Genomic DNA, 16,597 nt, shown 5'->3' with positions numbered 1-16,597 from the left:
AAAGGTCCATTAATGCCATAAATGATAATGATGGTGATGGTGATGAATGAGAAATACAAAGTGCAATAAAAAGCAAATGATACTGCTTCATTACTAAGGTACTAACTGTCCTGTGTAATAGTACAACTGGATTTTAATCTTGAACTGTATACTTAGGCTGTGACAACTTTCACTGAAACAGATCAACTCACTGGCTTTAAATGAACGATTTACTACAGAAGTATTCTTGAATTCTTCAAGGAAAAAGTGCAGCACTAAAACAAATTTCCCTGAGAAACCCCATTCTCTCACAAATATTGACCAAAAAATACACAATTCACTCAAAATCTGAAGAACAATGCAGCGAGGGAAGCTTTCTATATAATAGCGAGATAACCACAAAACCCCCAATTGTATATCTGCTGTAGGCTGTTATACCACCAGATAGTATAATAGAATTTTTTAACATAAATAAATATGCCATTATACAAAAGCCTCCCATGTATCACCATCTAATGTAGAGTCAGTACATATCCCTGAGTCAAGAAAGTTATTAATCATTGTCCAGTGTGGGTTCAGGAGACATTACTCAACACTCGACAACCTAAGTCATAGTTTATTATGTACTCAGGTGTCTTCACTGTACAGATGAAAAGAACCACATTATGAAAACTTTGTGTGGTACGTGGCAGCCCTTCTTTGATTTTCAACAGGGAGAACAACTGGATAAAAAGTTCTCATTTAACTTGCCACTTTAAATTCAGATAAAATCCCAAGCTTTTGATGACTGCCTCAGTAACCATCATCAGGAGCTAACTATGACCGTTGTGAAACTGGCAAAGATCCCACTTCTATTTCCAAAGAACAGTATCTGCAAGTGCACAGTTCCATGTGTTGCTAAGTGTATGGTCAGTGTCTCTATTGAAGTTGTTCTCACACACAGTTCAATTTACACTGCTTCCCTAATCACAAAGTCACAATTTGTAAACTGACATATGGCCAGGAGAATGGTGTGCTGACCCCATGGCCCTCCATATCCACATCCACATCCACATCCACATCCAGTGACGGCTGTGAGCTGAGGATGATATGGCGGCCAGCCGGTACTGACGAGCCTTCATGGCCTATTTGGGTGGAGTTTAGTTTAGTTCCAGTAGTTCAAAGTGTGAACTAGAAATATTGTATGTTCAAATACAATCTCGTGTTTATTTATTAGAGTGAGATAAGCCATTGCTGATTTTTCAGAATTTTTGTATTTTAGCTGTCGTTCAACACAGCAATCGACAATAGTCTGTACAGACTATCCAACGCAACTGCTGCCATACTCAAGAAAGAGTACAAGGGGTATTCGTAAAGTAATTTCTGATCAGCCGCGAAATGGGAACCACTGTGAAGCTCAAAAATGTTTTATTTGAAACAGTTAGCTACAAGTTCCAGCATCTTATCTATATAGTCACCACTCCAACTTAGACTTTAGTTGTAGCATTGTACCAGCTTTCCAATACTCTCATCGTAGAAGGCAGCCACCAGTGCTTTCTGCTACTTCTCTATACTGGTCTACAGTTCGCTGTCTGTGCCAAAATGTTCTCTTCATAACCAGTGGTTCATGTGAGCATAGATGAAATTCACAGGGCTGTATTGTGGGTGATCAAACACTTCCTATAAAAAATGCTGCAGGAGCATCTTCATTGCCCTGCAGAATACAGCTTAGAATTGTCTCGTAGAAGGAAACACATGACAGTTATGTTATGTGCGCTACACAGATTCAGGTAAAATTTCTCACGTGGCTGTCGTACCTGGTGGGAGACACTATTTTCTAGGCATCTTTACATGCTCACTGTGCGTTCAGAACTCAAAAGAGCAATGTGATATATTCAATGGGTGTACTAGAGATGCTGGCCAACAAATACGTGCAAAGCTTCATCAGATTTTCACAGTGGTTTCCATTTTGCAACAAACTGAAACTTACTTTCTGAATAGCCCACGCATTATAAATCCCTGGTACTCTGAGGCCAAGATTGGCTTTAACAAGTTACAATTGGCTTTCCTACAACTATGTCATGATGAGGGAGTCGTACCAAAGTTCACAGTGGTCAAACACCACATGAGAACTACTGCAGTGAACCAGATTTTATAGAAGACAAGCGATGCTACAGTTAAAGTGAGGATATGTCATACAAGATAGGAATTGGATGCAAACACTCATTTGTTATTTAGATGTCCCCAATTTCTGTCAGCAGATCACTCATCATGGGACTGGGAATGGCTACTACTAGTGTTGTTTAAATTGCAGCCTACTGACACTAGGTGCCAGTTTAGACTGTAACATATTAATAATGAGTTACACAACTCTTCAAAAGCCCAGGTGGCAGGACACTTCAGTAAAAACAGTCTTTGGTAAATCAGACCATACAGACCTAGTCCATGATAAGAAGTAAAAATTCCATTATTGGTGTTTAAAGGCTATTTACCTTGTCTCCAGCTTTCAAAATTTTTTCATTCTTAAACTTACATTGGACCAAGCTCGTGTCAGTCTCATGTAGGTGCAGGTCCTGATACAGTAAAAATCTGCTTGACAGTATCTTTAGGTTCACAGAGATCCACAACCCTTACAACAAGCTCATTATTCTGAAAGTGGCAACTTTCACAGTACACAAAATGAACTACAGAAACTATCTTGTAAAAATGCAATATACTTAACATTTTCTAATGAATATTTGCATTCTCCCAAAATTAAAATAAACTTAAAGGTAATTCAACTGAAGTGGACAGCAAATAAAAATGTCAAAATAGTTTTTCTTATGAAATATCAAAACTGTAGATTTATGGTGTGTTTAAGGAGGCATTTACCACAAATGGTTCTTGAACACCAAGAACTTCTCCTTGTGTAAGAAATGAATTTCATTGAACAGGAGCTGACAGAGACAATATTCACATTAAAAACATGTATTTCATTACAAATTCTCAGCCTGAAAACAACACATCGGATGGCTCTTACCCCAGGGCTTTAAGTTCCTCCTTATTGTGTTTCATCTGTGATTGTATTTCTTCCCTGTGTTCATGGAGCAGTAAGGCCAGCTCTTCTTTAAAAAACTTTTTTGCACGGAGGGCATCTTGATATTTGGCTTCCATTTCCTTCTGAAATGTGAACAAAACATGATATTTAAAAAAAACTTAATCTTTACCAATTTCTCATTCTGAATGTCATATGAATACAAACTTACAAGTTCTGCTACTATGTTTGAGGTTTCACCACTGGGATTAAATATTAAGATTGTATCTTTCAATTTATTAAGTTCTTCCTCAAGACTTTGGTTTTTCTGTTTCAATGTGGCCTTTTCTTTCTCCCATTCCTGTCTTGCAAGTTCGTGACTGGTTCGCTAAAAATCACACCAATCAGGGCATTGCAAGAATTTCATAAATATTCCTTTTTTTAACTTCAAAGAATTGAAAATAAAATACTTACCTCAATTTTCAGTTCATCTTGAGTTTTTCTGTACATTTCCTTTAATTCTTGCAGCTGAAAAGAAAATCAGTGTTGGTAACAATAGAGCCAACTTACAAAAAAACAGATTACACACTTTTGGTAACAAAACAAAAGCAGTTTTTGTCACTGCCCAAGAGAGTAGCACAATTCCAGTTATTTTTAAAGGTCGTTATGTCTGGCACCAAAATTACTTATAAAAGGAATGATGGATTACAGAATGCTGTAAAATAATAACGCACGAAAAGTATTCTACATATACAGATTCTACGTATACAGATCTTCTACCTGGAGATACTGTGCTACATTTTTTTCTGGTTCCAATGAAATGACCATACTAAAATGCTGCAGCTCTCTGTAACCTGCAGAGGACAAGACACAGAATGTATAGTACATTATGCCCAACAATGCATACCAGGAAGACTTGATGCTAGCCCTTGCATTTCATATGTTGTCTTACGAGATACCCAACATTTCAGTTTGTTTAGAATCTAATAGCTTTGTAGACCAGTCCACGCATGTGATTTCTCTTGCATGTTCCTCATATCAAGCAGTGGCTTAGCCCGATAGTCAGATGAATCGCCATTTGGAAGTCAAAGATTCTTAAGATCATACTAGCAGAAGCGTAGATATCCACAGTACCACCCTTGTCAGACAGGCCTGAATGGAGGAGCCAGTCAAAGTATGTCTCACAACGATCTGTCCAATGCTAGACCAAGTCCTATTATCCTCACTGGGGTGTAACTTTTGAGCCATGGTGAAGGCAACCATCTAAGCAACAGCCCCTTACAGAAAACAAACAGGTCAGATGGCTTCAAACTGGCAGCACCAACCTCTGACAACCTTAGCTAGGGCACTATGAATTAAGATAGATTACTACTCATTACATAGGTCATGGGGTCCCGCATTCAATTCCCAGCAGGGAACGTTTTGAAACAGTTCTTTTAGTGGTACCCACACAAACATATCCACACCTGTTTCAAAACGTTTAGAAGAGCACAACAGCAATTGTAGAAGAGGAGAAACAGAACGATCAGCTGTTGCAGAGTATGCTTTCCAGCCAGGTAACCACCATATTCGTTTCGTGGAGACGCAAGTACTAGCGGCCACAAGCGGATATTACAAAAGGCTCTACAGGGAGGCAATCGAAATCGCCAAACACCCTAATAATTTCAAGCGAAAGGAGGAGGGCATGAAGTTAAATGGTATATGGATGCTGGTGTTGAAGAAGATGTGTACCACCCGTCCACTACTGGGTGATGGCAATGGCGATCGACAGCAGCGGACAGCGGCCAATTGCATTGACGTTTTCAAAACACATGACGTCACGCCTCGGCATGGGAGCGCATGAGCACGGAATTTAGCGGCAGTCAGTAGCGAGCCAGTGGGTGTGTTGGACCTTCAATCGAGCTACAGACACCCTTGAAGATGTCCTCTGCAGACGGGGACGAAACGTTGGGAATTGACACAGAATTCATCAACCGACCACGGCATAACAGCCCGGATAATTATAATGGACATGACATTTCTGGCCATGAAAGTCTACATCTTAGTATCATGCTGCCTCTATAGCCATTCATAATTGCAAAAGCATTGCCAGTGCAAGATTCTGTGCATGAACTGACCTTCCAATTATATCCCATAAATGTTCAGTGGGAGTCTTTTCAGGTGATCTGGGTGGCCAAATCATTTGCTTGTATTGTCCAGAGTGTTCTTCAAACCAATTGCTCACAATTGTGGCCTGGTGACATGGCACATTGTCATCCATAAAAATTTCATCATCGTATGGGAGCATAAAATCCATGAATGGCTGCAAATGGTCACCATGTAACCAAACATAACCATTTCCAGTCAATGATCAGCTTTGTTGGACCAGAGGACCCAGTGTGTTCCATGTAAATGCAGCCCACATCATTATGGAGCCACCACCAGCTTGACAGTGCCTTGTTGGCAACTTGGATCCATGGTCATGGAGTCAGTGGCACACTCAAACCCTACATCAGCTTTTATCAACTGAAATCAGGATTCATCTGATCAGGTCACAGTTTTCCCATTGTCTATGGTCCAACTGATATGGTCACAATCCCCGGGGGAGGCACTGCAGACGATGTTGTGCGGTTGGCAAAGACACTTGCATCGGTCATCTGCTACTATAGCCCGTTAATGCCAAATTTTGCTGCACTGGCCAAATGGATATGTTTACTGTATGTCCCACATCGATTTCTGTGGTAATCTCATGCAGTGTTGTTTGTCGTTATCAAAAACAACTCTATGCAAATGAAGCTGCTCTTGGTCATTAAATGAAGGCCATCGGCCATTGTGTTGCCTGTGGTGATAGGTAATGACTGACATTTGGTGATCTTGGCACACTCTTCTGTGGATCTCGGAATACTGAATTGCCTAACGCTTTCCAAAATGGAATGTCCCATGCGTCCAGCTCGAACTATCATTCCACGTTCAAAATTTGTAATTCCCATAGTGTGGCCATAACAACATCAGAAATCTTTTGACATAAATTACCTAAGTACAAATGACAGCTCTGCCAAGGCACTACCCTTTTTTACCTTGTGTACATGATACTACTGCCACATGTATAAGTGTGTATTCCTACCCCATAACTCTTGTCACCTCAGTGAACCCCCCACCATAGCTGATTACTGTGTTCCAGCTGAAAGAACCTCCTCTCTAGTTGATAAACACTTCAAATCAATTGTTCATACCCCAGCCCCTCATATTAAAATTATGAAACACATCCTACACTGAATCTCAACTATCCCCACCCAATTACCACCTAGATCACTACTTGTAAGTGTTGATATCACCTCCCTAAACACCAACATCCCCTATACCCATGGTCTTGCTGTTATCAAACACTACACCCCCCAACATCCTTCCAACTCCAAAACTCACCACCTCATTCCTTACACTTCTAATTACATCCTCATATGTAACTATCTCTCCTTTGAGGGAAAGGTAACAGACAAATCCATAACAGAGCTATGTCCACCTGCATAGTACCCTCCTACACCAATATGTTTATGTTATATCTGGAACAAACCTTCCTTGCCTCCCAAAACCTGTCTAGTTCACTGATGATATGATATATACATGATATGAACCCAGGGCCGAGATACCCTATCTCCATCCCTCTCACATCAGTGTCTTATCTCCCATTTGCTTCATCTGGTCCTCCTCAGCCCAGTCTGCCACCTTCCTGGACATTGACCTACCCTCTCTGACGGCTCCATCCACACTTTTGTCCATATCAAGTACCTTACCCATCAACAGTACCTGAATTTTGACAACTGTCATCCCTTCCACACGAAAAATCCACTCCCCTATAGTCTTTTCCACCCACGGACAGTGTGTCTGCAATGACAAAAATTCCCTTGCCCAGTATGTTGACAGTCTCAGTAAGGCCTTCACTGACAGGTAATATCCTCCATATCTAGTAAGAAAACAGACTTCCTTCACCGTATCCTCACACATCCACACTCCTCCCTGAACTAGCTGCAAAAGAACAACCTCCTCTTCATCCAATACCATCTTGGCTTGGAACAACGGAACCATAGCCTTTTACTTACTGTGTATATACAGTATAGTAGGAAGAATACATGATTAAATTTGTAGGGGATTAGGGGATGTACAAGGTGCAGAATTTAGTACACAAAGTTGACACCTCTGGCAGCAACAATGACTCTAACTCAGCTGATCAAGCCAAATTGAGTTTGGATTCAGATACGGGTAGGTCATTTCATGCTCCTTCAACTCTATGCCAGAATTCATCAACTGCTGTGGCTGGCAAGTAATCACGTGCCAATCTCTTGGTAATCCGTGACCAGGAGTTTTCAATGGGTGACAGAAACAGAAAACAAACTGACAAGGACAACAGTGCAGGTTAGGAGAAATATGTGGTCTTGTGTTATTTTGTTGGAAGATAATGTCACAGAGACCTGGAAGACAGTGCACATCATTGACCATAACAATCAGAAAAGCAACAGGTGGTGTCCAAAGGTCAGCACCAGAATGGTCACCTTGTGTACCCAGTTGCACCACATCACCACCATCCAAGTGCTGGACCTGTATGCCAATGACAAATGGAATATGACAACATTTGTTTTCCTCGGATACATCCACTGTGATGCAGTATGCAGAACTAAGGTATCTGAAAAGATGAAATGGTGCCAATGTTGTTGTTTGGTGCACCACTCTTGGCACCTCAGTTCTTGGTGGTCTATTGAGCGAAGTCACAACAACCACCCATGATACTGTCAGCACACTGACCATGTTGATACCTGCCTTGCTGCAAACAAGCCCATTTCTTGGCCAAGGTATGTGCCATGTTTGCACAGCTGAGCAGACAAAAATACTTTGGTCTTCTCTGGTGCTAGTTGTGTAGGGCCATGGTCCTATGACATTTGAATTCTAACACACATGCTGGTAGGCATTTCTCCTTCTTACACAAACAACTGACATCCAAATATCATTTCTGAATGACAAGCCCACCGTGTAATCTTTCCTTAAGTACAGAATGTAGATGGTGTCACTCCTACCCACTATGTGCAGCTGTGCAGAAATGCTGATGAACATTTGCTCCATGCCACCTTCACAATGTTGCAATTTTAATAGCCAGCAGCATAAATAAGAGTATCCATTATACAGAAGGATCTGATTCGCACTGTGAGATTTAAGATTTACAAGACTGCAAGAACTGTTTGTGACCACAAATTGTGAGGCTGCATAAAATATTTTTTAATAATTCTAATGAAAAATGGAATTCAAAGCACGTTTATGATTATTAATTATTATAAAAATGTAATTAGTACGCAGGTCTGTTTAAGAAAAATATTGAGTCACATTACCACAAGGCACATTTACATACACAACATCCTAACAAGTGAATAGCAAATAATCCAAATACGAAAAAAATGATCTCATTTTTGGTAAGCTATAAAGGGTATTTACGTAACTCGAATTCACCACCTGAGACAACCAAAGAAAAACCATGATGAAGATAAAAGAAAGGAAAGTACAAGAGAATGGAAATTTCGGAAAGATTACATACTGTCATCTAGACTCTGAGGGGATTTGCATCCAAAAAAAGTGGAACTAAAAAGAAAAGCAATACTGAAGAAAGGGACCATATCAGTCAGTCATTACAAAAACAAAGAAGAAACTTCAAAGAATGTATGAAATTTATAAGTACATAATGATTTATAGTGGTGTTACACAGAAAGCACACCCAAAACCAGGAATTGCCACATACATTCATTCATTAAGGCTGAAACTGAGGATTCAAAATTACCACTTCCTTAAGGGGAGCCATATCTAGGACAGCGAGACTAAGTGGAGTTGCCAGAAAGAAATATTGACTCTTTAACAGAGTGTGTGCTGATATGAAACTTCCTGGAAGATTAAAACAGTGTGCCACACTCAGACTCGAAATAGAGTTACCTGCTCATATAAAAAATTTTCTCCTGAAGAAGGAAATAAAGAAAAAGTTGAAAAGTTTTATCAATAACTATATAACACACTGATGAAATTAATAAAAATAATCATATGTAATAAGTTTAAAGCAAGAGTAAGTAACACAATAACACAATGAGTTATCACTTCATTTGGGGGATGAGACAGAAATAATAATTCAGACAAAGTAATTTACCTGCAAGAACAAATTTAAAAATTACAAAGTTTTTCTTTAAAAATACACATTGTGTGCATAAGCCCTTGGTAAAATAATAATCTGATAAGAATAACAAATAGCTTGGGACTGAGAAGGGAACAGTAAGAACTAATATGATATGTAAATAGAAACAAATGAAGCACTACAATGGCCTATGGTACCAACAGAGAGAATAGGAAGACTTGTCTGAAGAAGGAGATGAACTTCAGACCCAAATTAGAACAAATGAGATTTCAACAGAGAGCCCTGTGTGTTAAAGCACACGCTTCTGGGACGAGGAGACGCAACTGCCTCTGTCCGAATCTGCCCGACAAATGTGGTTGATGCGCCAGTCAGCCTGGATGTCGTTTTTAGAGTGTTTCCTCTCATCCAACTAGGTGACATACACAAGCCATATCCAGCCTCAGATACATGCTAGGCAAACATTCAGAAAATTTCCTCATGCTTGCACATGGAATTTACTCTATGTGCAGACAAGTAGGATTCACTGATTCTATTCTGAGTGGGGGGAATAGGAAACTGATCTTAGATTCTTGATCTTGAACCCACAATCAGCAGCAACAATAAAAGAGCTTCAAAAATATGAAAAACCAATTATGTGAAATAAAGGAAAGGCAACCACTCACTTGCTGCTGACTGACATGTGGCGCATAGAAACATGCAACAGAAAACTATTTACATTAGCTTTTCAGCTCTTGATTTTCTCTATTCGAAGTACACATATTCACACACACACAACCACAGAGATACCCAAATGCAAACATCTGTGGGCACAGCATGACTGACTACTTATCACTGATAACAGTTGCCTGGGCAGTTGGAGGTGAGGCAGGAATAGGGAAAGGATGCACGAGGCTTGGAGGGGGTAGTGGGATAGGGTGAGGCAAATGAGTCAGTATGGCACAACAAGATGAAGGCAGTTCAGGAGTTAGGGTGTATAAGAAACAGGGAGAGAGGGGGGAGGGGAAAAGGGAGGAGATGAAAGGAGAAGAAGGTGGAGATGAAGAGGGAGGAAGGGAGAGAGGGAAGAGAGAAAGAAGGGAAAAGGGAAGGTGAGGCAGTGGGAAACAGTCAGGCAGGGATTTAGGTCAGGAGGATTGTGAGAGCTAAGGATATGCTGGAAATTCCGACCTGCTTACAAATAACATACTGGAATTCAGCTGGGTGATGTCGTCGACAACCACCGATATTTTGACAGGAGCACACCCTGCCATTTTCAAGGTAAAACAGCAGCAGGTAAGCACTGTGCAAGCAAATTTAAAACCTCGGTCTTCATTGAAACTCTGTAAAGGTAACACACAGACACACTGTAAACAATAGTGCCATCACAAACTGAAAATGGCCGACATCAGCAGTTACTGGTAGAGACAGAAATAATTAATGGGTAAAGTAGCATAAACTCTGTCTCTCTGTTTTTTGACAAATGAGAGAGCATGATTCCATACAGAAATCAATCAAAAACCACCTTCTCTATTTATAAGGTTACTTGCTAATTTAATTTCAACAGCTTCCTTAATAATATTACCCCAATAGCTGTAAGTGCATGCTAGAGTCTTCATGTTGTTATATTCCATAGGGTAACTGGTGCCAAGACAATGTTCTGCAATGGCAGATTTGCCCAGCTACTGTAACCGTGTGCTGCTTATGCTTCGTACACAAGTTCTCCACAGTGCTGATAGTCTGACCGATACATGACATGCCACAACTGCAAAGAATATGGTAGAAACCCACCTTACGCAAACTAGGATAATTCTTTACACAACCAAAAAGATGGTGGTCGAAAAACACACTTCATGTTTCTGCAAAATATGACCAATCCTGTTTGAAATGCTCCCTGCAGAAGGCAAAAAGGTCATAGACTTTGGTGCCACCTTGGTATAATTGTCATTCACCCAGTGCACAGCTGGTCAATAACACAACACACATCTACTCTGTCTTTCGTTATAACCATTCTGATGAAAGGTAACTTTGTGATGGGCTAACTCGGCTGACAAGCTCTCAGGGTCCAGGACAACATTAGCCCTTTGAGCCAAGGTATAAAATACCCCTTCACGCTAAGCTGGATGGTGACAACTATCAGCCCGCAGATACAAGTCTGTGTGAGTAGGCTTCCTTTAAATGACATGCCTCAAAGTACCATTCACTTTGCTCCTGACCAGCACATCGAGGAAGGGAAGACAGCCATCCTTTTCCACCTTCATCATGAAACAAATATTCAGGTTGGTTGAATTAAGATGTTCTAAAAAGCCATTCAAAGTCTCATTGCCATGACGCCAAACAACAAAACTATCTTCTACATACCTGAAAAAACATGCAGGTTTCAAAGCCACCAACTCACTGACTCCAAGGCATGTTCCTCGAAATCTTCTGTAAACAAATTGGCAATAATAAGTGACAATAGGCTTCCCACCGCAACTCTATCTGTCTGCTTGTAGTACTGGTCATTCAATGAAGTAAGTGGACGTCAACACATGTTAAAACAAGTTCATTAATACCCTCAATCGACTTAATGAATCAGACAGAGAGATACAAGTGAAGAGAGAGACCACATCAAAAGTTACTAGAATATCAGAGTCATTCAAATGAATCCTCTCTAATTGACATAAGATATCCACTGAGTTCTTAATATGGTGCTCACTCCAACTTACTATAGGCCGCAACAGAGTAGCAAGGTGTTCTGCTACACAATACGCCAAAGCACCAATGTTACTCACAATTGAAGGAAGAGGAACCCCTTGCTTGTGGACCTTAGGGAGGCCATGTAACCTAGGGGGAACAGTACAATAAGAACTGAGATTCTCAATAATCTTCTGCAATAAGGAACTTTTCTTCAGATAGCTGTTAGTTCTTCTCTCAATACTGTTTGTGCGGTCAGCACCGATCCTGTGATAACTGAATCACACAGTCAACACTGCATCTTTTGTCCAAAACAACAATGTCAGTGCCACTGCGTGTGTGTGTGTGTGTGTGTGTGTGTGTGTGTGTGTTTTATCTTTACGGAGTTTCTCTGAAAACCGAGGTTTTACATTTGCTTGCTCAGTGCTTATAATGCTTACTTTCCTTGAAAATGGCATAGTGTGCTCCTGTCAAAATATTGGTAGTTATTTATGACGTCACCCAGTTGCAGTCCTATAAGTTATTTGAACACTGTATATGCCAGGAGAAATTAAGGTCCTCCTGCGTCCAGTGTACGCTTGATGGTTCACAATTCTTGAAAATAGAAGAAAGTGTGAAAGGAAGGGAACTGTAAACCATTCAAAAAATCTTGAAAAAGGACAATCTAGTATGATTACCTCACTTTTTTTTATAATTCCTAAGAAAAAGCAGTCCAAAAATATTCTGTTATCTTTTTCCAGTACTAATCTGTAGAATTTCATTAGTTGTAAAAATGTGATATATATTTTGTTTGTGGATGATGATACCAACACTGAATTACCAATATATGAGCATGCATTAATAAACTTGTATGACTGAAAAGAAGGCCATATTCCATCCATGATCATAATAGAGAAATTTATTATGGTCTACACTGGCCTTTTTGGCAGAACATTACCAAAAATAAAAACAATTCATTTGTGCCATATTTGTTTATTGAAGTAATTTGTCATCTTTTAATCAACTTTTAAAAATATTTTATCACCTTTCTCACCTTTTCAAGTGCCACTATGGCTCCTCACCCTGTATCATGCACCCATCTACACACAGTACCTCTGCTTTGACAGCTGCACATGTTCCATGTCAGAAGCCTCTGCCTTACTGCTCCCAAGGACACTACATCTGTAGCGGAAAGCAGGAGCTATAGAAATTTACCGATAACCTTGCAAGAGCCTTTATTGACATACAGTATCCTATCCAGCTCATCTATAAACAGATCTCCCCACCTATGACACAAAGAACCCTGATAACCAGTCACCAACCAACACACCTCTGATAACCCTGTATCACCCTGACCTTGAAAAACTCAACCACGTCCTTCGCCAGGGCTTCAATTACCTCTCATCATGCCCTGAGATGAGGGATGTCCCCATCACCCAAAGTTGTGTCCCATCACCAAAGTTGTCTTCTGCCACTCAGCCAACCTACAGAATATCCTTACGCACCCCTATTACAATCCTACTCCCAATCCTGCATACCATGTGTCATTACCTTTTGGTCGACCCAGCTGCAAGACCTGTCCCCTATACCAAACCACCATCTCCTTCCAAGTCCAGTATGATTCATTTCCTACCTTACAAAAGGCAGGGCCACATGTGAAAACAGCCATGTTATGTATCAGCTATGCTGCAATTACTCTTCCTCCCCCTATGTGGCCATTCTCCCTCTCTCTTTCACTCTCCTCGCCCTCCCTCTTTTCCTTCTCTCCCCCCTCTACCCTTCTCTCACCCCTCTACCCCTCCCTTTCTTCTTCCCCCCCTTTCCCGTCTCTCCCCTTTTTCTACCTCTCTCCCACTCTCCCTTTCTCTCCTCCCCTCTTCCCCCCACTTTCCCCTCCTCATTCCACCTTCTTCTCCTTTCCTCCCCTCCCCTCCATTTTCTCCTCTTACTCCCTCTCCCTACCTCTTATATGCTCCACCCTCTGAAGTCCTTTCATCTTGTTGTGCAGACGCTAAGTCAGCTGCGGAAAGACCTTCCTCACACTATCTTACTACCCCCTTCTTGCCTTTTGCGTCTTTCTCTGCCTCCTCCCCACCTCCATCTGCCCAGGCAACCACTATTGATAATTCTGTGGGTATGGGTGTGTGCTTTTGGATGTATGTGTTGTTGTGTGTATGAATGTGTGAACTTCTACTAGAGAAAGAGAAAGAGCTTGAAAGCTATTATAAGTAGTTTTCTGTTGTGTATTTCTATGTGAGACATAAGTCAACTATAGGTCAGTGGTTGTCTTTCCTTTATTAATGTATTTTTCCATCCAGGGATTTCCATTCTTGAAAAACAAATTAAAAAACAGAAAGTAACTGAAGCAGATGACATAAATGCAGAATATACACTCCTGGAAATTGAAAAGAACACCGTGAATTCATTGTCCCAGGAAGGGGAAACTTTATTGACACATTCCTGGGGTCAGATACATCACATGATCACACTGACAGAACCACAGGCACATAGACACAGGCAACAGAGCATGCACAATGTCGGCACTAGTACAGTGTATATCCACCTTTCGCAGCAATGCAGGCTGCTATTCTCCCATGGAGACGATCGTAGAGATGCTGGATGTAGTCCTGTGGAATGGCTTGCCATGCCATTTCCACCTGGCGCCTCAGTTGGACCAGCGTTCGTGCTGGACGTGCAGACCGCGTGAGACGACGCTTCATCCAGTCCCAAACATGCTCAATGGGGGACAGATCCGGAGTCTTGCTGGCCAGGGTAGTTGACTTACACCTTCTAGAGCATGTTGGGTGGCACGGGATACATGCGGACGTGCATTGTCCTGTTGGAACAGCAAGTTCCCTTGCCAGTCTAGGAATGGTAGAACGATGGGTTCGATGACGGTTTGGATGTAACGTGCACTATTCAGTGTCCCCTCGACGATCACCAGTGGTGTACGGCCAGTGTAGGAGATCGCACCCCACACCATGATGCCGGGTGTTGGCCCTGTGTGCCTCGGTCGTATGCAGTCCTGATTGTGGTGCTCACCTGCACGGCGCCAAACACGCATACGACCATCATTGGCACCAAGGCAGAAGCGACTCTCATCGCTGAAGACGACACGTCTCCATTTGTCCCTCCATTCACGCCTGTCGCGACACCACTGGAGGCGGGCTGCACGATGTTGGGGCGTGAGCGGATGACAGCCTAACGGTGTGCGGGACCGTAGCCCAGCTTCATGGAGACGGTTGCGAATGGTCCTCGCCGATACCCCAGGAGCAACAGTGTCCCTAATTTGCTGGGAAGTGGCGGTGCGGTCCCCTACGGCACTGCGTAGGATCCTACGGTCTTGGCGTGCATCCGTGCGTCGCTGCGGTCCGGTCCCAGGTCGATGGGCACGTGCACCTTCCGCCGACCACTGGCGACAACATCGATGTACTGTGGAGACCTCACGCCCCACGTGTTGAGCAATTCGGCGGTACATCCACCCGGCCTCCCGCATGCCCACTATATGCCCTCGCTCAAAGTCCGTCAACTGCACATACGGTTCACGTCCACGCTGTCGCGGCATGCTACCAGTGTTAAAGACTGCAATGGAGCTCCGTATGCCACGGCAAACTGGCTGACACTGACGGCGGCGGTGCACAAATGCTGCGCAGCTAGCGCCATTCGACGGCCAACACCGCGGTTCCTGGTGTGTCCGCTGTGCCGTGCGTGTGATCATTGCTTGTACAGCCCTCTCGCAGTGTCCGGAGCAAGTATGGTGGGTCTGACACACCGGTGTCAATGTGTTCTTCTTTCCATTTCCAGGAGTGTATAAATAATAGTTCAGGGTTTATTACAAATGCAAATTATAGAGTTACAGTTCCTTTGTGGTCCTGTAAGTCTTTTTTGCAACACTTCTGGCAATTTTGTGCTACAGTGAAAAATGGAAAGTTGCATTATGGTTTGCATTCATCTTAAGCTACACACCAGGCAATAAATGACTTTGCTGACCAGTCTTCAAGTCAGAGGGTGGCAAGATTATACCATCTTGTGTCCACAAAAGTTGTCATATTTATGAAAGCATTTTTTAAATTGATCTCATTTTATCTAATGAATTTACCTATGAAACAAAATTTATAAAATTATTTTGTAACATATAATATTCCAATTGAATGTAAAGTATATATTTACATAAATCTTGTGGCTTACTTGAATTTCTTCTTCCCTGGCTCGTGTACACTGTCCATAAAGTTCGGTAGCTGAGACTTCTAGCGACTGTGCTAAAGCACTAAATTTCTGTATGTTACTGTTAATAGCTTTTTCAAGTTCTTCCTTTTTTAATTCCCAGTTTGCTGATAAAACACTCAAATAATAATTTTCTTTCCTCTGTAGCTGAAAGTATATTAACTACATGAATATGAATAGTCAATAAGAAACATTAATTTAAATACAATATATAAAGCTCAAACCTGCTCCCTAAAAATTTCTTTCTGTTTTGCTTTCCATTCTTCCAATTCCTTCACAGCTTTTGAGGTCAACTGGTTATTACACACCAATGGGCTCATACCCTGCTCTATAACATAAAAGGTTACAAAACTGTACATTGTCAATAGCCGTTGTTAATTTATGAAGTAAGATAATGTTTGTACATCTATTTGGTACATGAAATAGTCAATGATTTTAATAAATTCCTCCACTCTTTACTTTTTTAAAAGTTTGTACGATATATTTAAGACCATTTTCTCAGAGATTAAATAATACAATGCTGCTTTACATATACAAGCAACATGATAATCATTTGATAATACTTGCAGAATATTCCATCAGCTCTTGGAGAAACATAGACATATTAAAAACTGAATACACAGTATTGATAT

The 16,597-nt window shown here is 41.4% G+C and overlaps 1 protein-coding gene across 1 annotated transcript in view; it reads right to left on the bottom strand.

The window, feature by feature from the left end:
• LOC124803060 (centrosomal protein of 120 kDa-like) overlaps positions 1 to 16,597 on the bottom strand; it is a 192,631-nt gene that overhangs the window by 56,764 nt on the left and 119,270 nt on the right. The window contains exons 9-13 of the mRNA XM_047264187.1: positions 16,190 to 16,293; positions 15,930 to 16,112; positions 3,446 to 3,499; positions 3,204 to 3,359; positions 2,978 to 3,117 (exon numbers count right to left, since the gene is read on the bottom strand). Coding sequence (XP_047120143.1) covers positions 2,978 to 3,117; positions 3,204 to 3,359; positions 3,446 to 3,499; positions 15,930 to 16,112; positions 16,190 to 16,293 — 637 coding nt within the window. The remainder of the gene's footprint in view (positions 1 to 2,977; positions 3,118 to 3,203; positions 3,360 to 3,445; positions 3,500 to 15,929; positions 16,113 to 16,189; positions 16,294 to 16,597) is intronic.

The sequence above is a fragment of the Schistocerca piceifrons genome, chromosome 6, assembly GCF_021461385.2.
Source record: "Schistocerca piceifrons isolate TAMUIC-IGC-003096 chromosome 6, iqSchPice1.1, whole genome shotgun sequence".
Taxonomy (NCBI): domain Eukaryota; kingdom Metazoa; phylum Arthropoda; class Insecta; order Orthoptera; family Acrididae; genus Schistocerca; species Schistocerca piceifrons.
Note: the sequence above shows the minus strand (reverse complement) of the source record. Positions and strands in the feature narration are given on the sequence as shown.